The 24,963-nt window shown below is 39.9% G+C and overlaps 2 protein-coding genes across 5 annotated transcripts in view; one reads left to right on the top strand and one right to left on the bottom strand.

Moving 5' to 3' along the window:
- The window catches only part of CMSS1 (cms1 ribosomal small subunit homolog), a 225,945-nt gene that overhangs the window by 81,088 nt on the left and 119,894 nt on the right, over nucleotides 1–24,963 (top strand). For 3 of the 4 annotated variants that reach the window (XM_071561231.1, XM_071561213.1, XM_071561203.1), the window contains exon 2: nucleotides 11,431–11,468. The exons of the other annotated variant lie outside the window; for it this stretch is intronic. In XM_071561231.1, coding sequence (XP_071417332.1) covers nucleotides 11,465–11,468 — 4 coding nt within the window. In that variant the 5' untranslated portion in view covers nucleotides 11,431–11,464. The remainder of the gene's footprint in view (nucleotides 1–11,430; nucleotides 11,469–24,963) is intronic. 4 annotated transcript variants of the gene reach the window in all.
- The window catches only part of LOC139680995 (filamin A-interacting protein 1-like), a 122,621-nt gene that overhangs the window by 10,354 nt on the left and 87,304 nt on the right, over nucleotides 1–24,963 (bottom strand). Inside the window, exon 3 of the mRNA XM_071574079.1 lies at nucleotides 19,550–19,638. The gene's annotated coding sequence lies outside the window, so the exon portion shown is untranslated. The remainder of the gene's footprint in view (nucleotides 1–19,549; nucleotides 19,639–24,963) is intronic.

Here is a 24,963-nt window from a genome sequence, read left to right as displayed (position 1 = left end):
TGGATTATAGTTCACCTCTATTGGAAAACTGTAGTCATGGATACCATCTAGCAAACAAAAACTTCATTGTATGATTCAGAGGTGAAATTAAACATGTTCTAAATACAAATAAGGCACAATTCTTCTTATTAAACTGTAAAACTAATTGCTGCAAGGTTATGGCCTATGATAGGCAGGAAACGATTGTGCAGCTGTTTTTTGGCCTCACAAATCTGTGGCTGATAAAATTCTTTCAGAGCCTCCTCCCCTACTCCATTCCACCAGATTCTGACTCTAAATTCTAAACTCTGTGACTGCACTCCTTAACTGTGGTAATTTTCCACTGAACACTACAAACACTTCCTTTTGTTGTTTTTCTGCAAGAACAGAGGAGGTTGAAGAAACTTTTGGTTTGTAATGGGTGATGGCTGAGAGTGGGGAGAATTTACCAAAACATTACAAAAGGAGCAAGTGACATTTTCTATAGTGCTGAACTCTCTTCTAGTCTGATTTGAAGCACTTATAACAGCTTGCATTTAGTAAGAAAAACTTGTTTCTCCAAGTGTCAAAAATCAAGGTTTGTCATATTTGCATGTCAATGTGCAATGGAACCTACATTGTGAAGCATCAACAGTGTCACATTGGGATGGGAGCTTGTTACAGTGCATGGAGGAAACCAAGAGTTGTTTGTAGCAGGATGGCAGTGGTGTTAGCTGATGGTGATTAGTTTTTGTTGGTTTTCATCCTGGTCTTTCAGTCAAATGTAGTTTCCCTTTGCTAACTGTAGTCTGCTTCATAGGCAAAAGGCCTCACTGGCAAAAGGCACTTGGCCCCTGTGAAGACCAGCTGACCTGACAGATGGGTTACACTCCCATGGAGATGGTGCCTTTGCAGTCTCCCAGAGCATATCTTTCTTTTCTCGTTGAGAGTTCTTATGTATGCTTTACCTGTATTCAGTTCAGACATTCCAGAATGCCAATGCCTACTATCAAATCTGCTAATGCAAATATTTATCATATTTAGCAATTAACATGAATTATTAGAGGTTGAAGTGACATACTAAATGAATGCTTTAAGCATGTTTTTAATGGTACTTAAATGTAGCTGACAAGAGACACGAGCACTCTGGTATTAGTAGCCTGATTTATTAACATAGTCTTTCTCTGTTGATTTATTTAAGCCTTCTTATTACCTGCACATTGACAGGATTATTAATTGTAGTGTTGTCTGTTTGCATAAGGATGCTGGTACTAACGTGGTTGTCAAAGGAGGTAGGTATGAATAACAGAAGGACAGTTCAGAATTTCAGATTACCTTACAGTGCAACTGCTGGTGTAGCAGCCAAAGCAGGACCTCAGAAATGGACAAAAATAAACATTCATCCAGCGACCTTGAAACTCCTCACTACCTTCAAATTGCCAGACTCCCTAGATGTGGCACCATCTGAGGGACTAACCTTCAAAGTGCATGTGACATTCTGGACAGGATATCAGCTGCTCTGTCATGCCCTTGCACCATGGCAGAAAACAGAAAAAACATCCATTCTAGTCCAGAGCATGCTGGTTTTCCGCAATGTTATTAAACCCTTGAATGACCGTAGTGAGACATTGAAGATAGATGTAGAGTCATTTGAAATTTTCGACTTGTGTGTTTTGGTATGTTGAGTTATTTTCTGGTTTTGAACTCCTTCCATGTTCTTGAAGGTTAATGAAGAGCAACTTTTTTTTTCCTCCCTCACAAGGTAAAAATGTTAATAGATTCAAAATCTGTGAGTATCAGTTGTCTCATGGCATCCAATGTAGTGAGCCCAGGCTCTCAAGATTAGCTTAATGAGCATAAAATTGGCCATTGGGCATATCTGTCTCAACCTATTTTCGCTTACACTCTATAATAATGGGGTCTGTGTAGAAGAAAGCTGTAATGCAAAAAGAGGTAAGGAAGAAGTGTTTCTTTGTGTAACAGAGACTGTAGTTCACAAAGGCTCTGTAATTTCTCCTGGAGGACTGACTCTTGTATCTTGTGGCAAACTTCTGAATAGCAGCTAATTTAAGCTCTATTTCTCTGTACGACCAAGAAGGATGACAATATAACAGTAAAGAACTGCTAAAAAAGATTTGGTTGGTTATGCATGTCTTGCACTAGTGATCTTTCATCTGTTTTGGATCAGTTACTAGACAGCAGGGATTGTAGCTATGTGAACAAAAGGAAGAATACTTGCAGGTGTTCTCATGTGATGCATTGTGAACCCTTGCTTGCCTCAAAAAGAAAAGAAAACTGAAAGGGATGACCGAGATCATGAAGTCACATCTACTGAAATCACAGACCACCATGCAGTAGGCACTTAATAAATATTAGTTTTCCATAATTGTGCTAGTCAAAGAGCTAAGTTTGTTCTGCATTTTTGTACTTTCCTTCACATTATGAAGTGTCGATTTTACTGAAGGTTTTGGACTGGTATCTTGCTTGAAGTCACAATGTAGTGGTTCTCAAACTCATCAGATTCTGTGCAACTTGATTCCAGATTCAGGCTGATTCAGGCTGGTTCCAGATTCAAAATGGAGTAAGGGTGGGTTACCTTGAGAAGTTCTGCTAAATCTCATTATTGCAAGTAATGCACTCAGCAAAGTTTGAATCTCGGTGTTCATGTTCTTGTTTGTTTTATAGTTTGTTTTCTGTTGTATTTTTTTTAAAGACCTTGCCCATCTCTGAACATGCATGCAGTCCTTCTGCACATAAAGGAGAAATTTTCCTCTTCTTGGTGATGAACAAGTAATCTGACAAGTCAAAATATATTTTCCTTAAGAGCCAGATGAATAAATGACCAAATGTTTCTATGATGTTAACTTGATCTCCACCTTCCCAATCATATTCTGAAGGAGATGGAACTGTGTTTATCTCTTTGGCAGCAGTGAATAAGCAGGTGGTTCAGAAATCCCTGCACTTTTGTGGGAAAGACTGAAATATCCTTCAGAGATTACTTCATCATAGGGTTTTCAGAGACATCCCTTTTTCTCCCATTTAATTCCCCTTTAGGGTTTTCTCATTAGTCAGGATTGATTTATGAGCTAGCAAAATCCCTCACAGGACCAAATCTTCCCTTAATCGCAGGGTAAGGACCCTGAATAGTTGAGAACTTGCTGTTTCTTCTAAAAATCCATGACTAAGCAAGAAATTATGCCTTTCTAGTTTTTAACATCCCTTGAAGGGCAGTGCTTTCGATTGCTGAAATTGATAGGACTCCTACCAGCAGACTGACTTTTAAGTGAGGTGTGATTGTTTAGCACACCAGTGTAATGGAAGAGTGCAAAGAACATGATGTCTTTTGGAAATCACTATGCATCATTTGAGGCAAGAAAAAAAGGTCATCTCACCTTAGTTGCCACAGGTCTACAGACTATTTTTCCCCTTCCCTGTGTAGCAAAAGCTACTTTGAAGAATCACAGTCGGCTCAGTGCCATGCATGCACACCTAATGAGAAATTAACGTGCTGTCCTTGTTCTTGTGTGGATTTGTGCCAGGGTGTCCAGGCATGGCAAAGCACTTTTAGCCAGGCCACATCACATCCTCCACCAGTAAAAGAAGCAAATTTCTCTTCTTCTTCTGTAGTCCTGGTGTGACCTGAGGGCTAGCAGATTAGCCATGCTGAACCATGGGAGAACATAGAAGTCTTTTTATTAATTGAAATCCTAGGATCTGGTGCTTCTCACAGCATCACTGGTGCCTTCTGACAGAATGCATTTCTTCCGCTAAGTGGGAATACATTGCTTTGTGGTAGATTTACAGAACTTGACCACTTCCAAAGATGACAGCCCTTTTTGGGTAGACTACTTCAGTGTTTTCCTCAAAGCTGTTTACAGTGGCTTTTGTCCAGAGGGATGTTCTGTCATACCATGACCAGCTATCTCATTTGGGCTGTGCTCTCATTCTCAGTAGACTCTGTGCTGGTCAGTAAGTGAGAAGACACTAATGGATTCTTCACCCAGGGGCTCTGGGATAAATATGTGTTTCCATTCTGGCAGGGAACAGCAAGATTAAGCTAATTCTCTGGGAAAACTGATACAGGAGTGCTTACCTGTGTATCCTGGTGCATCTGTTGGCAGGCAGAGTTGCAGGAAGTCAAGCAGGAGAAAGAAAATAAATTAGAAGTCTGTTTCCCCTCTTGCAGGATCTTGTCAAATTTTGGTCTGTGAAGCCCTTGGGGATCCTGCAAGAATAGCAATTACTCAATTGGGAAGAAAATGTGGATGCAGCTGAGGATGTGAACACTCCCAGACAGGAAAAGTGCATGAGTGAGAAATTGATGTAATTTTTCTGCTGGTTGTGGTTTATGTTCATCTGACCACAAGTCAGATTCCTCATCCCTTGGATACAGGGAGCCTCTTCTGAGACAGCAAGAGGCCTTTTGAACTGTGTTAGAGTTGTCCTGTTCCTTTGCTCACAGTAAAGATACTGTGAAATTTCCACCATCTATTGTCTCCTCCTCCCACTTCCAATCCTGTAGAGTTTTGCACATACGTAGAGGTTGTGGTTAGGTAAGATCTTCCCATGTCAGTTTTGCATGTGCAAGCTTACAGTCATCTTTAGAAGGCTGAGTCTGTGGGGGAGATTTTGACCTGGTCCTTTGGAAGAATGTGTCTGTGTCACTTGTCTGTCATTTCATTATCGGTGTGTGAACTTGTGATCTGGTCTTCATTCTTGTAATGTCTCTAACCACAGATATATAGAGATGTTACATACATACTCACACACACCACAGGATTTTGTGCCTGCAAGTAGAGAAAAAAACCAGTGCCATGTGCCAGCTGGTTTTGTGCCTCTGAGCTTAAGTCCTTTCTGTAGATTAGGTGATCTCAGCCCATCTTCTACTAAATCTTATGTGGTGTTTGCCCACATATTTGAGTTCATCCTGTGGCAGTTTGAAGCACTCACAGTCACAGGACTCCACACGAAATCAATGAGCTGCTCACCTTGAACATAATTGAAATTTTCACATGAGGAGTGTATGGTTAGGAAGGTATACTGCTATTCAAAGATATCAGGTCTTGTTCTAAGCAGGGTTCTTCAGATGGTCCATAAAACCAAGCAGTCTGGGTACTAGACCTCTTTGTGATGATCCATGAGAAGATCAAGGGTTTGGGCTCCTTGATGTATCACACAGCATTCCCTTGGCAAAACTGGGTATTTGTTTTGAAATGTGAAACAAAGGCCTGGATTTCACAAAGGTTCCAGCTCAGAAATCAGTACCTTGAGACATGGACTGATTTTTTTCATTATCTCTGTTCATAATTTGGAACAAATTTCTAGCTTCTACTAAACCCTTCTTCTCCCTCCTCCACAGGAATTCAGCTCTTGTAGTTTGTGGTCCAGCATTTTGCTAAGTTGGTGGTAGCCTTGGAAAATTACAGTATATTTATTACATTTTATGTTTACAGTTTCTGTAGCTAGACATAGTAGATTTGTTTAAAATGATTGGCCACTGTGTTTAGCATGGCCCCGCCTTTCTGATGGAAGGTGAATTTACTCTGGCTTGTGCTTGTGACAGTCGTCTTCTGTGCCCTTAAACATGCCGGTAAATGTGGCATAAGGTCATTTTGACAAGCAACCTATAATAAAATTGTCTAGAAAGAATCTAATGTAAGAAATACAGTGTTATGATGTTATTAGCTATAATAGCTGTGGGCAAAAGGAAAGGAAGAGACAAATGGTATTTCTTGCATTTCAGTGTCCACGTGGGTGTCTCTGTACAGACACATATAACATTTTAAATAATGTATTTGTGTGCCAAGTGTGATACTGTGTAATGCTCTTGTGCTTGATGCTCATGACAAATATGAAATAAGTGGTCCTTTGTAAGCTTTCATCAAAATAGCAGTAGAAGTACACAAAGTTTGGAAGTATCTTGTCTTTGTTTTCAGTGAAAAATCTATGGTTATAAGCAAGGATTATCTAGTATATGTTATCTACTGTTAACTTGTTACCCCACAGTATTTAGTCTGAGATCCAAACTTCTTAACCCTTGCAGTCATCCCCATTTCCAGTTGGTTCTTTTTTGCTCTTTTTTGCTCTGCTTGATGTTGGCATGGAGTGCCACACATCTATGAGTCAGGAAACAGGCAGCAGAGACCACAGTGAGGATTGCCGAGTAAAAACGTACACCTTCAAAGTGCGTATATATTAATTTTCTTCAAGGGTATTTTTGACAAGCGTGGATTTGTTGAGGCATTTGTGTGGGAGTGTTCAAGTCAGTGTTGCTTTTCCCCACACAAGAAATTAAACCACAGACTTTTAAATATCCTGAGAAAAGTTTCTTCAAAGGGAGATCAAAAGTCTTTCCTAACGTCTAAGGAAGCTGCATGGCTGCCTGTCTTGTGAACTCATGTCTATGGAGAGCTGGCAAAGACAATCAAGATCATTATTCTATTAATTTGATTATTTACAGCTTACTCTAAGAGGAGATGCCTTGTTTGGAGAAGAAGGAGGTGGGAGAATCCACAGATGCCCCTGAATTTTACCAAGACAGGCATGAATAAAATAACTTTTCAAAACCAACTCTTGTTTTTTCCCACTATGTTGTTTGGGATGCTCTGCTTCAAATTATTGCCTTTAGCAGTAAATAATCAAGAATATTCTGTAATAGTCAATTGACATGTTCTTAATTTTATCAATTTTATTTCTTTTATGGCTACTGAATTTAAGTGAAATGTCCGGGTATGGCTTTCAGGCCTTCACAGAAATTTTACATCTGATTTTTTTGTTTGGTTGGTTGGTTGGTTGGTTTCGGTTTGCCTTTTATCTCTTTTTACATCTAAGTAACACAGAACACAAATGAGCTAAGCTCTGGAAGTTTGTGAACTTCTCTCTATTCTGGAATTCCCCACCTTTAGACAGCTTTCAGGAAAATAAATTAATTTTTATTCTTTCTAAGCCCTGGGTTTTCTTTCTTATCTATTTCTTAGTGTCTGTTTCCTTCATGAACTGCATCTTTTATAGTCAAACTAATTCTTTGTGTGCTGTCTGATAGCAGAGTTCTTAACTCAGAGAAGCTGTTGAAAATAGCCTTTCTCTTTTGAAGGATTTTACTGGTTTTGTCTTGCTGTCACAAAGCATCTGTGAATGTGAGGTAGGACTTCAGGCTTGTATCTAAACCTGGGATTTCCAGGTAGTTGGTTTGGGTTTTTCTGTTTGTTGTTTCAAGGCAAACTTTTTTAATACTATCTCCATCAATGACTATATTCTGCCGCTATCAAGAAATTGGACAATGTAATGTATCATTGGTTTATCTGATCAGAAATTAATTAATTCAGTTTTCTCTTTTCACTAGATTTTAGGGGGTTTTTTTAGCTGTGGATTGGATTTTCCTTGTGTATCCGAAAGTTCTAATCTTTATTACATCTGTGATTTGATACTTTAGAGAAATTCTTATGTTTTCTTTGGAATACAAAACAATATAAAAATGTGATTTTGTGTTATTTTCTTCTTGCTTGTTTTTCTCATTCATAACAATACCTAAGTACATAACAGCAGGCTCATATTTTTGTCTGACTGGGATAATTTTCAGCTGTGCAAAAGATCAGCACTGGCATTTTCCTCTTCCAACTGCAACTACAAAATAGCAACACATGCATGGCCATGGAAGATTCCTTATGCTGCTTCCCGGGTCCCCATTCTCCATATTTAATCAAGAGAAAAATTTGGATAAATATCCTAAATATTTTTTTCCTCCACAAATTTAATGGAAAGAAAATCTCTCTCAGATCCCCAATCCTGTCACCATAATTTTTTATGCAGACCAGTCCTTATGGTCTCTGGAACAGAGGTTTTAGGTTTGGGGTTTTGGTGAGAGGAAGGGATGCTGCCATGCAGATGAATGGCATGAATTCCATGCTTCTCTGAGCCAGAAGTGCTGACTGGCACTGCCCTCTGTGATGCTTATCCAGCTGCACCTGTGCTGCCAATGGGCTCTGGCAATGGTTCGTGGTGACCACTTGCAGGATTTTCACATTAGTGCCCACGGGTCACACAGTGCTCCTAAGAAATTCTGAAAACATTAATTTCTAGGCTTGGTGGAAGTCAGTGTTGTGTTGGTCTTTTGAATCAAAACCTATTTTTGTGAGAAGAATGTGCATTTCTGCTTTTTGTTGTTTTGGAGGCTTTTTCTCTTGTTTTCTCTGAGTTCTATTATTCTTTTGTTTTGTTCTTATTAATCTTAATTCTACCTGTTGATGTGGCAGCAGCCAATTATTTCTAATTGTCTAGTGCATGTTCCCCTCCACACAAATGAGCACAAAGGAAATGTGAGCTTCCCTGATGATTCTTTTTTAAGTTTTTGAATATTTTTTTCATTAAGATTGATTATTGCTTTAATAAGTGAAAGTAAAATTACGACGTTCAGTGGTGGGTTATCCTTTTTTATATTGCTCATATTAATTAGTGACTGTGGGTATAGATGTGGCTGCCAGGAAAATGTGAAAAGCACAGAATTTTTAAAGTAACTGTACACAGTGAAATGAATTTGTGTGTGTGTTCATATTACAGATTTTACTAGCCAATACATTCCTTATTCTTTATTATAATGCTTTACAGTGCTGGACCTTTGGCTCCCACAGGAATATTCTCTGCTCTGATGATGCAACTTTGGAAAATGCAATAAAAATGCACTGGAAACCACAGCTTTCTAAAAGGAAGTTTCTTGAAAGCACTGAAGTTAAAATGCTTCATCAGAGTTAAATTAAAGTAGAATGTTGATGAGGGAGCCAGGTAGATGGACCTCCTCTCAGTCACTAGTTGAGCTTTCTACTCTTTTTTTCCCCCCCCACTTGGAAATTTGATCCTGAGGCCATCATCTGTGTTTTGGCATGGGACAAATAGAGAAAACTCATGTATTCCTTTCATTGCTGCACAAGGACCTCACAATTTTGCTACATGAGGTTCACATGTGAAGGTAGAACTTGTTGATTTGTGGCTGCAGCTGTGACTTCATCCTGGTTTTGATTATACTGTAGCTGAGTCCTCGGGGAAAGGGCAAGGTATGCTGCAGAGGTGGGTTACTGTTGTTTGTTCCTTTCCTTGTTTTAACACTTGTTCAAATGAAGTATGTTTGTGGCCAGCTGCTAGCCCAGTGGCTAGTGGGAGCTGAGGACAGGGATTTTGCAGATGTAAATGAGAGCATCTATGAATATTTTACAAGAGCCTGGTGTTCAGAAAGGTCGTAAGGGAACATCAAGGTCTGGGTGCCTTCTTCCCCATCACCACCCCTCTAAAGGCCTCTCTGAAAAGCCCATTTAAAATACCTATTTATCCTTTTGGAAGAATGGTACTTAAAACGAAAGCAGAAACTTTGTGTTGCCCAGCTTAACTGCCTGGCACGAGTTGTCCTGTATTCTGGTGAAGTGTTGTTATGTGTGTGTTGGTGCTGCAGAGACTTGTGGAAAGCTTGTCCATGAGCCTCTGATGGCCAGTGACAAACAGCATTGAATAGGAAGAAGCACTGTGGGACCCGAGGGACACAGCAGGAACCCTTCTGCTGCCTGTGATCAGCCCTGCAGTTATAATGGGAAAAATTGGGAAGGAACTGCTCCCTGAGCAGCAGGTATCATAAATGGGGTGATCTGCCAAAGGAGACCGTTGGAGTTGCTTTTTTTGATCTTGAGGGCAATTGTATTGCTTTCCTACTGGTATTTTCCTGGCAGCTTAGGACAAATCTTTAGTTTTTTAGGTGTGTTGAGGGGGGCATTAATAGTTGACTATAAACATTTGTGTTTTACATGGAAGTGCTTCTTAGTGAAGCAGTGAATCATATGCCTGCAGGCACAGACAGCTTTCTTAGCTTGCTGCTAACAAAGACTTCACTAAAATTATTTTATCAGAAGCTGATACTTGGCTTCTGAGAGAGCTGTGCCTCTTCTGCACATAATTAATGCAAATCTGTTACACATTAGACCAGCACATTAATGACACTTCTGAAAATATCTGTGCACCTCATCATCTGAATGTGTCCTCCTAATTCTGCATTACATACGTACAGGCATCTCTCATATATATATATATACACATATATATATATATATATATATATATATATATATATATGTATATATACAGTATATACATACATGAAAAAGATGCTTCCTGGTTAAACTTCTGACATGGAAATTTGTTTGTGAACTTTTGCTTAACATGAAAAAAAAATAAATTCCCAAGCAGACACCCTCCCCTCCTTTGAGTACTGAGTGGTTATGAAGGAGTCACTTCAATGCATAGCGGGTGTGGGTATATAGTGATCATGTGTTCCCATGCATTGAGTGTTTACATTCTTTCTCTAAGAGGATAATTTTTCTTAGTCCTCCAACCAAAGCAATTCTGTTTTAAGTGATGGAGTAAGTATTTAAAAAGTGTTAGCAGTGGAGTGGATTTACCTTGATGAACATGATACACAGCCCTGAATAGCTAGTTGTTCTTGTGTATGCAAGCAGTTCTGTTTGAGGAACAATCACAAATCTTAACACTCTTCTGACACCAAAATTTGAGTTTTCTTCCTAAATAAATTTCTAGAGATAAAGGTAAGGCTTTTAAATGAAAGGTTAGAGGGTCTGTCGTACATAATTTAATTCAGAATATCCGGTAAACATCAGAGTACATATGGTGGCATCTGCAAGCTTTCCTTGTGCAGGTAGGCACAGGTCTGTGGGGCTGCCTGTGTAAGATTGGATTACAGGGTTAGGGACTGTGTTTTCTGAATCTTATTGCTTGTCTAACTCTGAATGCACGTGTTTTCCTTAAAATATAGTCTGTATAGTCTCAAAATGTAACATTTTAAAAGTCTTTTGTATCAAAAGCGTACATTAATTAAGGTAACTAATGTAGAGACAATAAGATGTTGTCTCTTTAAGGTTTAGTAATTTTCTTGCCATATAGCCTTAAAAAAAGAAGGAAACAAGAAACAAGACCTCCCATGCACAAACCCCCCCTCCAAACAAACAAAAAACCCCATCAAGAAAACCCCATCATCATCAAAAAACCCCATAACAACCACCAAACCATAAAATTCACTGGAATAGGAGAGGGGAAAGTATATTAATGATAACTGAGAAGTAAAACTGACCAGTTTGGTTTGTAAGGTGAGAAATGAAGGAAAAAGTAAGGAAGAAATGCATATGTATGATAAATATGAAGTAGATTGTTGCTTCCAACACTAGTATTAATAATGTCAGAAATACAGTGTTTTATACATGTTCATCATTATTTCCTTTTTTTGCACAAGCTTAAGGCAAACTGTAGGTTTATCTTAGAGCATGTACATAGATTGTTTTGGTCATAATTTCAGCTTTGTGCAAATTAGAGCTGCACAGCTGAAATGTACCCATCTCTTTAATATTAGTTAGTGATTTCTTTGAAATGCATATGGTTATAGGCAAATGCTTCACCAGTAAATAGTTGTGCTTCTCGTTTCAGGAAGTGGAACTCAATTGAAATAAGTTGTTCTTCTATGAGTAAGTCAAAATATTTGATTTTTTTTTTGCTGCCCATCAAAAGAGTAAAGCAAAATCTTCAGTCTTTCTTGGATAAAATGAAAGTAGCCTTTTGCAGATGTTTATTCTAGGTGTAGTATTGCTTTATTTGAACAATGATACATACAACTTCTTAATGTCCTGCTAGGTCCTAGGCAGGGTTCTTAAATGCCACTGAAAAAAATTGACAAGAGTGATGGTGCAGAAACCTGATCATCTTTACCTTACTTCATCTGCATTGCCTCTTTCAAAAGAGGTTGTTGCACTGCATTTCTTCGGGATCTGAACGATGAGGAAGCCTCATGGCAAATTCTTGTGCTTGTGTTCTTCACATATCTGATAAACCAGTGTTATCCCAACTGATATCCTTTATGTTCTGTGATCAACAGAATTTGTCAGAGATGGGAGGGTTTGAGAATCTGGACTAGATACGGCTCAGTTTAGCAAGCAGAACTTGATCCTCAATCATTACTATTGTTCAGGGCCCGTAAAAATAGTTTGGAGGCTTAGTCAGAACTGCAGTAATAAATGTAGTGAGCAAGCTTTGAAAAAAATATTAAGAGCAGGATCCCGTGAAGCTAAACAGGCCACCTGTGCAAGACGTAACCCTGTGGAGATTTAAGGCTGCTTTCCCAAAGGGCTTGTGCAATACTTGTAAGAAAGAGCTTTGTCGAATTTGCAGCTGCCTGGTTAAGTGTGGACCCTGGTCATCTGTTCCCCAGCCTGGCAGCAACAGCAAAGGCAGAGTTTTGGCCATTGTCTGATGCTGGAACAATGATCCTTGCTGGGCCTGCCCCTTGGGGTATGGTGTGCCCTTGCTATGCCCCTGCCCAGCCTGTCTGCGAGCACAGAGCACCTCTGCACCTGCTGACCTTGGCCTTGGGGACATCAGGGTGGTCTGAAGTGATGAAAGGACAGAAGGGAGAAAGGAAAGAAGCCCTTGAAAAAATGTGTGTATGATGGTTTTGGGGAAGTGACCACCAGTGAGTTTCAGCTGTGCCTTGCAGGAGCTGTCCATGCAGCTTAAACTGGACAGAGCGTCTGAAAGCCTGTGAATGACTGTGCCCTACTGTGGGACACAAATAAGGCTCCTATATATTTACAGATACGAAATTGTCTGTCTTTAAAAAAGTCTAAGTATACATATTATATGCAAACTTACTCCTCTGTAAGGGAAAATTGTAAAGGCTGAGACCATAACACCTTATTAAAAAGGATGATTCTGTGTCCAGAATCACATCTCTTCTAAATGTTTGCTTTCAGATATGCAAGGGAGTGTGCAGAAAGGTTTTCACACTAGTTTTGCATATGTGCCTGGCCTGCCTGGCTCTTGGCAGTGAAGAGGGATAGTGCTGGTTTTCAGAGGGCAGTGCCACAGTTCTGTAGGTGTATTCCTGCTTGGGAGGAGCCCTGCTTTCTCCGGAACAGGAGACTGGTTGGTTAGGTACCTAACAACTGGGGTATGAAAGCCTCCTTCCTTCCCTGTTGGGCACTCTTCCTTCCCAAAGAAATCAGTGTTGCTTCTCAAAGATCTTGAGCTTGTTCAGTGCAATGTACCACAATTTTTTTTTCTGAAGAATTAGTGTCAGAGTTGTAGCAGGAAAATTACAGTCTTAGATGGCTTATCAGCATATTTAATTATCTCTAAGAAGTCCCGAGGAAGTTATTAGGAACTAGCAAAGAGGGTTTGTGGGGGATCCCTCATCATTGTTCAGAGAGTGCTTCAGCTCAGTCTCTAGCACTGCTCAGAAACCAGAGAGCTTTAACACAGCAAGCTAAACCAGAAGGCATCATTATGCCTTTGTGCAAACATATTTTGGGTATTGGATGCAGTTGATTCCTTATCTCCATAAAATGTAAAGTAGAACCAAATTACCTGTGCTCTTATCTCCTAGGACTAGTAGACCGTGATTGTTTAACTGTGAAATAAAATGTGTAAGAGACATGTGATTTAGGACTCAGAAATCCTGAGCAGTACACATGGAGTAAATGGAAGTAATTATTTGCTCATACCATGATAATAGGGGATGCTCAGTGGATTAGTTTGCCACAAAATTGAAACAAAGTGAAGTACTTCATTGTCCAGCACATAGGAAACCAAAGAGATCTGTGCCATAGGATAGAGCTGACGCCAGAGCTGTCAGTGCATTCAGTAAGGAGACTCACACAGAAACAGTTTGGTTGTGGTAGTTCAGCAGAATGTTCCAAGGGAGCTAAAATCCTTAAGTGACTGCTGAGAGCATGTTAGGAGAAGGATCACTCTGTTGATGCTCTCATTGCTGTCTTTGTCCAAGCATCTGCTTTTGGCTGCTTTCAGAAAGGTTTCAGAACTAGATCAGCCTCTGGCTTTCCTTATGCATTTTTCCTGTAGCACAGGTAAGACTCTGGACTATAAATTCTCCAGTACTTCTTAAAGCTGGGTAGTGAAATGCATTTTGTTGCAATCCACTTATTATTTGCATCAGGGAGTCAGTGTAATTTGCCCATGTGATACTTTATATATGAGAAGTTAACTGCTGTCACAAGTCATTATTTCCATTGAGAAGAGTGATTCATCTTTCCATGAGTAGTCAACAGATCTCTCAGTGGGAATGAAATTTTAGCTCATGCCACCAATTCTGTAGGAGGAAATACATATGGAGACAGGACATTGTGTTGAGATACATGTGTTTTCCGTTGAATGGGGTTGTCTAAGATGTTCTGTCTCAAGTGTTTTAAGTGAATTCAGTATTTATTTCTCCATGGTTAGCCTCAGAGTGGTAGTTGCAGAGGAAAAGCTAGCTCTGATGGAAAAGGTTCACTTCAGCATAGCCTCTCAAATGTGGCTCACTCCTGATTAGGAAAACCAGCTTTTAGCTGTTATAAATGCTGCTGGGGATGGTATTTTCAATCAATGTTTTACCTGACATGCATTTATACTGTATTCCTTTCTTCTGTCTGGTTACTTTTCTCTAAATGCTTGTCAGAATGGTCTGTTAGAGATGCTGTTTATATTTGAAAGGTCCTTTGGGTAAGAGCTAACGACACCAGCTCTGCCTTCTGCATTACTCTGACTGTGAAAATTTAGAAAGAACAGTCATTTGGAGAAGACAATTTCAGGATCTATAAATCCAGCATATCAAAGTTACTTTGCACTTTGGTTGTGTCCTTTGTGTTGAATTTTTTGGTTTTTTTTTTTTTTTTAAATGTTTTTGCTTGGTTGTCTTTTAATGTTCAATATACAAACTGAGTAGGGAACTTGGAATGGAATTTGGAAAAATCTGAAATCCAAATGTCACAGTTTTATAAAGAGAATAAATATGCTAATGAACAGCATCTGCATGAACTTGGGGTAACAGTGTGTGCATTTTCAAGTATTGTATGTCTCGTGAAGAAGTGTCTTTTATAAGGACAACTCTTTTGAAAGAGCTTTGAAACTCTGTACCATAACAGGATACAAGACTTTGATGTTTCTTTTAAGAACTGAATTTTGGTGCAGTATTTGTCCCAGATTCTGGTCTTCAAGTGTCAGGACATTGACTTGTTTAAAAAAATGTTCACAACACAAGCTCAGTTTTGTGAGAATCTCTTTTCCAAGCAGAGTCACAAACTTTGTGCAACCACAGGAGTGATGACAGTCAGAGGAGCCCTGTGAGAATGTTCTTAATCGCCTTTATCTTTTGGTGCTTCCTGCAGCACACTGTGGCTTAGACAATGGTTGTGGTAAGAGGTGATTAAATTGATGTAAGGACCAAGTTGATTTGACATGTTTTTTAACCAAGTGTTTATTAGTTGAAATAATCTTGGATTTTTTTTGGCATAATTTATGTTTGAGTGGGAACTTGACTCATTGTCAGAAGTCTGTGTATATTTGAGCATGTTAAGCTGACGTTACCAAATGGAACCGTGGGAGGCTTTTGGCTTGTGTTTATGGAGTATAAACCAAAGGTCCTACCTTGCTGCCTTAAGAGCCACAAAAATGTTAATAGAAGTCAGAGACAGAAGAAAAAATTATATTCCATATAGTCTGTCTACATGCCAGTATTAGCTTTTTCCTTGGGTTACTTTCCACTATTTTGTTCCATCTAGTTTTAGGTATCACAAGGGATGAGACTTCCTCTGCATTCCTGTGGAAATTATTTTGCAGTCCTCATAAGACTTGGTGAAATTTTTCCCTCATTTGTATTTCCTGGTTCTTACATTTCCAGAGCAGAACCCACACCAAAACTGTCAGGGGTTGCTTTCCTGTTAGCTTTGGCAAAACAATTCAGGTTTCCTTCTTGTCCCTGTTTTGTTGAACTGTGTGAACCAGTGAACATTTGCATGCCTCAAGCTACAAGTGTTTTAGGAAAGGTGGTGTTATACCTTATGCTAAGGGCTCAGTGAACATTTTAAATCACCCAGTATGTATCAGGTGAAGCAGCTCTAGCTGTTGGAGTTTCTTTGATTGTATTTTATTGTGTTTCAGACTGTATTTTCTGCACAAAGTTTGGCGTCTCTTAAATCCTCCTAGCTGGTTTCCCTTTTTCTCCTCTCTCTGACCCCTCTCCCCTTTAACACTAAGGTACTTATGCATAAGCCATGTAAAGGCCAATTATAGGCACTTAAAGCTAGATTAAGATGAAATCAATGTTTCATCAGTAAGCAAAAAATAAAATTATTCATGTAAGCCTCTTATAAAATCGGACAATTTTCCCCCACTTCATCAAAAGTAATTTCCCCCTAAAGAACATGTTGTTTGTGTTTGTCTTGGGCACCTTACTGTCCAAACTACTTTGAACTGTTGGATTAGTCTCCAGAAACACAGTAGCTTTTGCAATTTTTCTAACTCCAAAATGTGTCTGGTCTATTATTATTTAATTGGTTGCCTCTGTTTTGTTTTTTAATAATGTGTGTGTGTATATATATATATACACACATATATATGTGTGTGTATAACAGTAAATATATACTTTAATCATTATAACTAAGTTTGTCAGGAACTGTAGCGATAGGACAAGAAACATTCATTTGAATGTTATTTGATTCATGAACATTTGTTCATTTGATTCATGAGCCACGTGAGGTAATTGGAAATTGCTTACTTTTGTGTTTGTGTTTGGCTTGGTTTGCTGAGCTCATTTCTTGTGTGTTGACTTGCTTCTCAGCCTTTAGCTTGAGTTACTGTACACAATAAGGTGCACAGTAGCAGCTGCTTTTTGAAAAGTTGCCATTTGGAAGGAAGCAGAGAGGGTTGTCCTGCAGACCTGCATGTACATGTACAGCATCTCTTACCTGTGGATACGCCCTGCCTCAGGTGGGAACAGAAGCAGCTAAAGGCACACTGAGTCATTTTGCAACACAGAATCAGTTTTGTGAAAGACCTTTTTCTAATATTTTTTTTTCCCAAGTTGAGTTTGTCAATGCTTTCTTAGACCTGGTGTGTATTCTGAAGCATTACACAGTATGGTGAGCACTCTGGACTCTAATCACAAGGTCGTGAGTTCGAGTCTCAGTGGAGACCGTACTGGGCAGTTCAATGCCTCCCTGCCATCCCATCCTGTCACATCTCGGATGCTCAGCAGGGTCATCCCCGGTTAATACTGGGTGCTGTAGACAGTCCTGAGGACTTCACTGTCACTGTCCAAGCTTGCTCGGCTGTGGCAGATGGACCTTGGGACTTAAACGGTGGGGCCAGTTCTGCGCACGCTGTACCTCACCAAAAAAATCCACTGTGCAGGCTGGAAGGGCACACCCACGTGGGGAGAGCCCTTCCCAAATCTTTGTTCGCGAAGTTTGGCCATACATATACATACATATACACAGTATGATAACAGATGAGCTAAGTTGCTTGCTGCCAAAACACAGCCAAGTGTGAGCAGTGTGCAGTCTAAGGAGGAGCACTGCTCTTTTAAAACTATGCCAACCTTAGTATTGTAACCAAATAGTGGTTTAAATCACAAAATCATCACTGTGTTCTTGAAAGAAGATGCAAACTAGGATGGCTGTACAAAAAGGGGGAGGTTGTGTGCAACACCTGTGGACACATAGTGAAAAAGGAAAGAAGCAGTGGATATCAGAGGGTATTTGTGCCACATGATCACAGTCTCTCACTAGTCTTATAGCTGAGCCTTTTAAAAACATACTCTGCACTTCTAGTTGCTGTTCTCTCACAGCCTTTTTCTTGTGGCTGAATTGGAGAGATTGTGGTGTGGCTTGGAGCTGTTCTCCTCCTCTCCTCCAGAGCCCTTACCCAGTGTGTCACAAAGCAATAAAGCAAAGAAACACGGATTTGGTGAGGTGGTCAGTCTGTATCATCTTAAAGCTTTCAAGGTGGAAATGGTGGCCAGTGGAGTTCAGTAAACTGATCAGAAGTAAATTTACACCCTGAATGGAACTTCCTACTCTAATTAAATACTTTGACTTTTATGCAATTAAAGCTTGCATGCCAGGTATCATTAGACTGCATCACTGTGGCTCCGTCTGTCCTCCCACTGCCAACATAACATGGGTACAGCTTCTGGCTCGTTTAGGGGAAATATGGGCATGGTTGATACAGATGAAACTTTTGCTACTGAAAGATTCATTCTTACGCAGAGCTCATGCTGGTGATTGTGTGAATGCCGCTTCATAAATGAGTTAAAAAAGTTTTTGACAGTCTGCCTGGCCTGAGACAGCTAGTTTTAAAACATCAGGAAGTTTTGTGAGGGTGTTGGGGATGGCAGTTTGTTGTATCGCTTTATAACTGTATTCTTTGCAAATTCAGAGGACTCTTTACTGCTTATACAACTTTAGTTCAGCTTTATTGGTCCTGCTGAGCAACTGGACAGTTTTATTTGCTGAGAGTCAGACAAGTGGATGTCTGTTGGAGAATGCTGACAAACCTTACTATTTTAAACCTGAGCCTGTCTCCGCTGTTTTTGAAACACAGTATGTCTCTTTCTTGTGCCTGTATCATGTTGTTGTGCCTCCCCATCCCAGTTTCAGCCTGGCTGCTGCAAAGGTGGTAACATTTCTTAATTTCATATCAGTCGACCTCTTTGTGATCTTTCTTATTTTTGCTCACCTGAGAAGCTTAGTCTCTTATTTCCCTTGGTTAAGCACTTTGAGACTGTTCAGTGAATTGCATCCTGTGTACCCTGAAAAGTTACTATTCTTCCAGTGTTCCTGTAAGACTCCATCATTTTGGTGAGGCAGTTCAGGAGTTAAAGGCTTGTGCAGTTTCAAAGAGCTGCTGGACAGCCTCTGTGAAGTATCCGTACAAATCCTAGCTGACCTCATTCTTGTCAGACAACAGTGATAATATCCAAACACGGGTGCAAGGCAGGAAGTGTTTCAGGAAGGTATGTGTTTCATGGAAAGACATCAGCAATGTGCTTTCTCCCAGGGCCACTTACTGTAAGATACACATTAATTTAAATGAAACTGAAATTCCAGCATGTGTTTACAGAAACATCATTTCAGTCCAAGAAAACCGTTGCTTGTTGCCCTTGTGTGCAAATGGTAAAGGCAGATGAGTTAACCACTGAATGTATTTAATTATAATGATTTTGCTGTCTATATGAACCTACTTTTAAACATATGGAGGATTCACATACTTTTTTGATAGTTTTGTTTAATATTTTTAAAGGGTATCTTTGACTGGAAAACGTGGCATAAGAGAAATACAGAACTACTTAGAATAGATTTTCACATTGACACTCAAAGACTGTTCTAATATCTAGTGAGTTTTTCACTAATTTAATCAACTGAGTTTGTTAGTAAGCAGAACAAAATCCCATCACACCCTCCTCCCCCCCCCCCCAATGCATTCTAGACTTAGAATTTAAAAGATAAATTGGATAAATAGAGCAATGCCCAGTATGTGTAGGAAGTGTGAGAAAATCTTCTAAATTTTTACAAAGAAAGCAGGAATGGTTTGGCTTTTGAAAAATCTAACATTTTTACAAGTTACTCTACCAAGTTATCTGCAAAAAGTGTCATATATACAGGTTCCTATTATTTTCATTGTACTGAAAAATTAATACATGAAAAATGACCTTATATTTTATTTATATTTTTCAGTAGCGCCCACTTAAAAACATGCATATAGAAATCACTCTTACCAGTTCAGAGCTCTCCTGCTGATAGTTAGGGATTTTCCCCTAAATTTCCTCTTAGTTGTCTCCAGAACTGTGTCTCTTGTAGTATGAATCTGCAGTAAAATTCAAAAGTAAATGCTTATTTTTTTGCAAGCATCAGTAAATATTGGCTGAGAAGTTTCTTTAGATTGCAGAGGTCCTTATTTCAGCATTAATTAATTTGTATTAAAATGTTATTAGAGAATTAGAATAGATCCACTAAAGATTCTATCATTTAATAAGTTGCACATGAATGATATGGTTAACTGTAATAGAGTCTAGCAGATGCCTGTAAGAATATTAAAATAAAGCACAGGTATTTAACCTCTAATTTTTTGTTTCATTTAAAGACTTGTTTCTTCTGTACTTTTTTCCAGTATTCTTCTACAGTTTGAAAAATATTTGTTTATGTTGGTAAGGAGTGAGCAAATTCCAGCTGCTCAAACTTGCAGTGTTAATTTTATCTTTGGAAGTCCACCAGTTTGTGAAGCTGGGTCACTGCTCTGGAAGGGCCCTTTGGACAGTGCAGCCCTCCAGCCAGGGAGCTGTGGGATGCTGAATGGTGGACTAGCAAAGGCTGGTCTTTTTCACAGAGATGTGACTGAGTTGCTCAGATGAGGGGAATGAGGAGGTAAAGGAGGTTACTGGAAGGAAGACCTGAGTGAAACTGAACTCAGCCCTGCTTCGTGCTGAGGAATGAAACGAGTATGATCTGTCTTTTTAGGAGATGATCCAAGGATGGAAGAGAAATAGGGAAAGAAAGTGGGATTATTTGGATGCAGGAAGGCATATTTTTGTTATTTGCTGGTAGCAACTTATTTAATATACACACACAGTTGGTTCAAACTGAATTATATTTTCTATTTGTCTGCTGTTTCTGGAAGTTATTACCAAGAGTGAAAAACTGCATAATGTATTTCTAGTATTAAACCGTGTATTCCTGATGGATAATGACAGAGTAGAGGGAGAAGGCACCAGTTAGTCTGGGTTAGCTCATGTGCTCTGGATAACTCTTTCTTGAACTCTTACATTTCCCGTGGTGTAATGGAGAGCACTCTGGACTCTGAATCCCAAGGTCCTGAGTTCCAGTCTCAGTGGGACCATCCCCTGGCAGTTCAATGCCTCCCTGCCATCCCATCCTGTCACATCTCGGATGCTCAGCAGGGTCAGTCCCGGTTAGTACCGGGTGCTGTGACAGTCCCGAGGACTTCACTGTCACTGTCCAAGCTTGCTCGGCCGTGGCAAATGGACCTCAGGACTCAAACGGTGGGGTCAGTTCTGTGCATGCTGTGCCTCACCTAAAAATCCACTCTGCAGGCTGGGAGGGCACACCCACGTGGGGAGAGCCCTTCCCAAATCTTTGTTCGTGAAGTCTGGCCATATATACAGATTTCTAAAGTTCTCCTAGGCTTTGTTAATTTCCTAGTGCTTTGTGGATGTGTAGAATTGTCTCCATGGCAATGTTAGCTAATCTGAAGTACTCCCACGATGATCTTCCTCATACTACTGTGCCATTTGATCACTTTTCTATTGGCTGGTTTAATGTGATCACAAACACCACAGAGGCTGCAATGACACCTCTTAACGAAAGAAACATGTTTGAGTTTTTAAAACTACAGATGCTCTGCAATGTCACTTCCATTTTACTTAGCTTTGTGTTTTAACATTACAGGCACAAAATTTTGGATCTGTTGTGAAGCATGGACTTTAGTCTCTGAAGTCAAAAAGAAAAATTTGAGAAATTTTCTACAATTACCAAAGAATTACTGATTCAGATACAGGATGGAAATAAAACCAGAATCCTATTTTACTAATTATTGGTTAAGATAAGAAGATTTCTATGAAATGCAGTGTAAATATTCACCTTATGAAATCATCTAGTGGTGCAAGATACGGGAGAGTATGTCGATCTTTCGGTCTGTCTCCTTGGCTTTTCAAGGAGACTTATCATAGAGTATTTAATTAACTTGTTTTCTTGTAATAATGATATTAAAAATGTGTTCTTTAAGGAGAATTTTTTGTTGTACATGATGAAATTCTGTCTCTGCTTCAAAAAAAGAGAAAAGAAAAATCTTTTCCTGATTTTCAGTATGGCTCAATAAGATGCTTTCTGGTCCTTTGCTGTCTTTAATCAGAGAAGGAGGTAGTAAGAAAATACCAGATGTGAGTTTAATGCACCTGTCAAGACCCCGATGACTTGTCCAATATATTAAATCCTCAAGGAAATGATGGTGGGATCTCAGGGATTTCCTGCTATAATTCAGCTCTCCAAGCCCTCCATGCTAGGAGATAGGAAACTTCTTACGTAGCTTCCACAAATAACTGAAGTCATTCTACAGAGCTTTCACAGATACTGAAGTCATGCTGAGATAATGTAACAGTTCTTGACATTTTGTCATAGTACTTTATTTAAGAACCAAATAGCTCTTTACTATTTTGAGTCACTCCTTGAGTAATAGTTTGCAGCAAGTTTAAATTTTGGGCTTTCAGTTGCTTTTCTGGCAACTGTAAAGAGGTCTGTTCCATGTCTCACCTGTGTCCAAAATGTGGGTTTTTTTCTGTTCTGTTCATAATTTCTGAGAATTCTGTGACTGTCCCTTTTTGATCTCAGTGTATTCTGGCCTGGCCTTTCTCTTTCATCTTTAGGCATCCAGCTAAAGCATTTGCCTCCCCACCAAATGTATAGAGGAATTTAGCACTTGTCTTGCTATTCTGAAAGAAACTAAAATCATGCTATTGTGACTGTCCCCTTCAAAGGCTCTTCTGTGGTGCACAAGGAATAAATACAATGTCTACAGCTTAGAATGCTCTGTTTGAAAATCTGTGGGTTTGTTAGTGAAAAGAGTAGGACTTCAGAATTGATGTTGTATTTTTTTTAAATCCAACTAACTGAGATTTATGTTCAATTCATATTTTAATCTTTGTGTTACTGAGCTATTTAAGGTGGATGGGGGAGTTAAAGGTATCCATTTTGTGAATGTACTCTTGAAATAGCAGTTGTACAAACTCTCTGAACCAGCATTTTCTTACCCAGGTTTTACAATTACTTTAAGAAAACCATTTGCATTGCACCAGTGGCAGTTTGGTAGGAGCTCTTTGAACTCTGCTCTGAACTTGCTGCTCTTCTTTCAGAAGGTACAGTTTGATTGCTGTACTGTAAGGGGATGGTGGTTCTGCCCTGTTCTGGTAAGGTGCCCTTCTGATGGAGAGGTGAGACCAGATAGACCCTTCTTTTAATGGTCCCAAGAGAACATGAATACAGACTGCATGAAGGCCTGCAGTCTCTGAAGGTGATTTAAGGCAATACTGCTGAGATTTGATTCTGCCTCTGAGTCATTTCAGCCTGTTTTTTTACCCATTAATACACCCTTGTCACACTTGCTGTTGCCTTTTGTTACAGTCATTACATTCCTTGGGAGTCTCTGTAGCCACTGTCTCTTTTGTTTCTTCAGTTTTGTTTTTCTTCACTAGGGATGGATTTTTAAGTTGGCAAAAGATATCAAATTCAGTTCCCACCACCAGAATACTATGCAGAGAAGAGCAACAAGGCTGGCGTAGGGACTGGAGCACAAGTCCTGTGGGGAGAGGCTGAGGGAGCTGGGGTTGTTTAGCCTGGAGAAGAGGAGGCTCAGAGGTGACCTCATCACTGTCTAGAACTACCTGAAGGGAAGTTCTAGCCAGGTGGGGGTTGGTCTCTTCTCTCAGGCACTCAGCAATAGGACAAGGGGGCACGGGCTCAGGCTCTTCCAGGGGAAATTGAAGCTGGAGATCAGAAAAAAAATTTTTCCAGAGAGAGTAATCAGGCATTGGAATGGCCTGCTCAGAGAGGTGGTGGATTCACCATCCCTGGATGTTTTTAAACTGAGATTGGCCGTGGCACTGAGTGCCATGATCTGTTAAATGGACTGGAGCTGGACCAAGTGTTGGACTTGATGATCTCGGAGGTCTTTTCCAACCCAATGGATTCTATGATTCTATGATTCATTTGCATGGGGGGCCTGTAGCAGGCATGCAAGCTCCACTGCATGTTCTCTTCTGGAAGCTGCAGCTTCCTTGGGGCAGTCTCACTGCAGCAGCTGTGCATCCTGCATGGGCTCAGTGTTCCTCCTCCTGACCTTTCCACAGCCTGCAGTGACAGAGTGCATGTACATGGTACTTCCAAGGTGTGAGTAAATTTTTGAGACCCTTTTTACATGGAAGGAAGCAGTGACACAAAGAAAGGACCTGTAAGGATCCAGATGTGTGCTGTGGGACATGTAACACTGTGGAAAGCTCTTCTCACCCTTCAGTATGTGTGCAGAGACACACACAGGCTCACCCCATGTGGCAGATACCTTAAGTGTTTGAAAGATTTTCTTGGAGCTTTGGCTTTCTGCTGAGTGTGTGTGGGCCATTTGGAACAGAGAACTTTCTCAGAGAGGACAAAGGTCAGTTTAAAATTTTTAGGTGTACTACGTAATGCAAGCTATTGGCAGATTTGGAAGATATCCTTGAAGTCTTTGTCAAGGAAGAGGCCTGTTTTTCCCACAGAAAGTTTTTGGTGCAGAGCGGGAAGAATATGTCTGAAATCCGTTTGTTTTGAGAGCTGCCATTAGATCAGGTGTACACTGTGAGCCAGGTTTATCCTCCTCAGGTCAGGGGGAGATGGAATCTGTTGTTTATCTGAGTGCAGGTTTTCCCCGCAGTGCTCACATACACTACAGAATATTCATTAAACTCTTGGCATTGTATCTCTAAATATCTTCTTTGGTTTCAGGTCTTAAATTAAAAAAGACAAGCCAGACACCCCCACTCCTCCCAAAAAAACCCCAAAGTTGTTACATTGTCCTTAACACTTTTGCTGAATGAAGCAGAAACTGATCTCTCTCACCAACCTGGCAAACCCTGGTTGTCGTTGTAGGCATTCTGCTGAGACATTTTTCACTGTTGCCCACATACTCTTTAGCTGACCTTCAAAAAAAACTGATGAGAAAGGGAATAATTTTAAGGCAGATGACTGCCTCTTTGAGATATGGGCTTATTAGTGGTTTTTTGCATATGATGTTGAACAGCTATCAGGGACAAAACAGCTTTTTGTTTCTCTCAAGTTAATGTTGACTTTAAAGCAAGAAGTTGGGAAAGGGTCATGCCATTTAAATAAGTTGATGAACCACTCAAAACATCTTGATTTTGAAGGGAAGTTCTAGCCAGGTGGGGGTTGGTCTCTTCTCCCAGGCACTCAGCAGTAGGACAAGGGGGCACGGACTTAAGCTCTGCCAGGGGAAATTTAAGTTGGAGATCAGAAAAAAATGGGCTGCCCAGAGAGGTGGTGGATTCACCATCCCTGGAGATTTTTAAACTGAGATTGGACGTGGCACTGAGTGCCATGATCTGTTAAATGGACTGGAGTTGGACCAAGT

This window comes from Pithys albifrons, chromosome 1 (assembly GCF_047495875.1).
Source record: "Pithys albifrons albifrons isolate INPA30051 chromosome 1, PitAlb_v1, whole genome shotgun sequence".
Lineage (NCBI taxonomy): Eukaryota > Metazoa > Chordata > Aves > Passeriformes > Thamnophilidae > Pithys > Pithys albifrons.
Note: the sequence above shows the minus strand (reverse complement) of the source record. Positions and strands in the feature narration are given on the sequence as shown.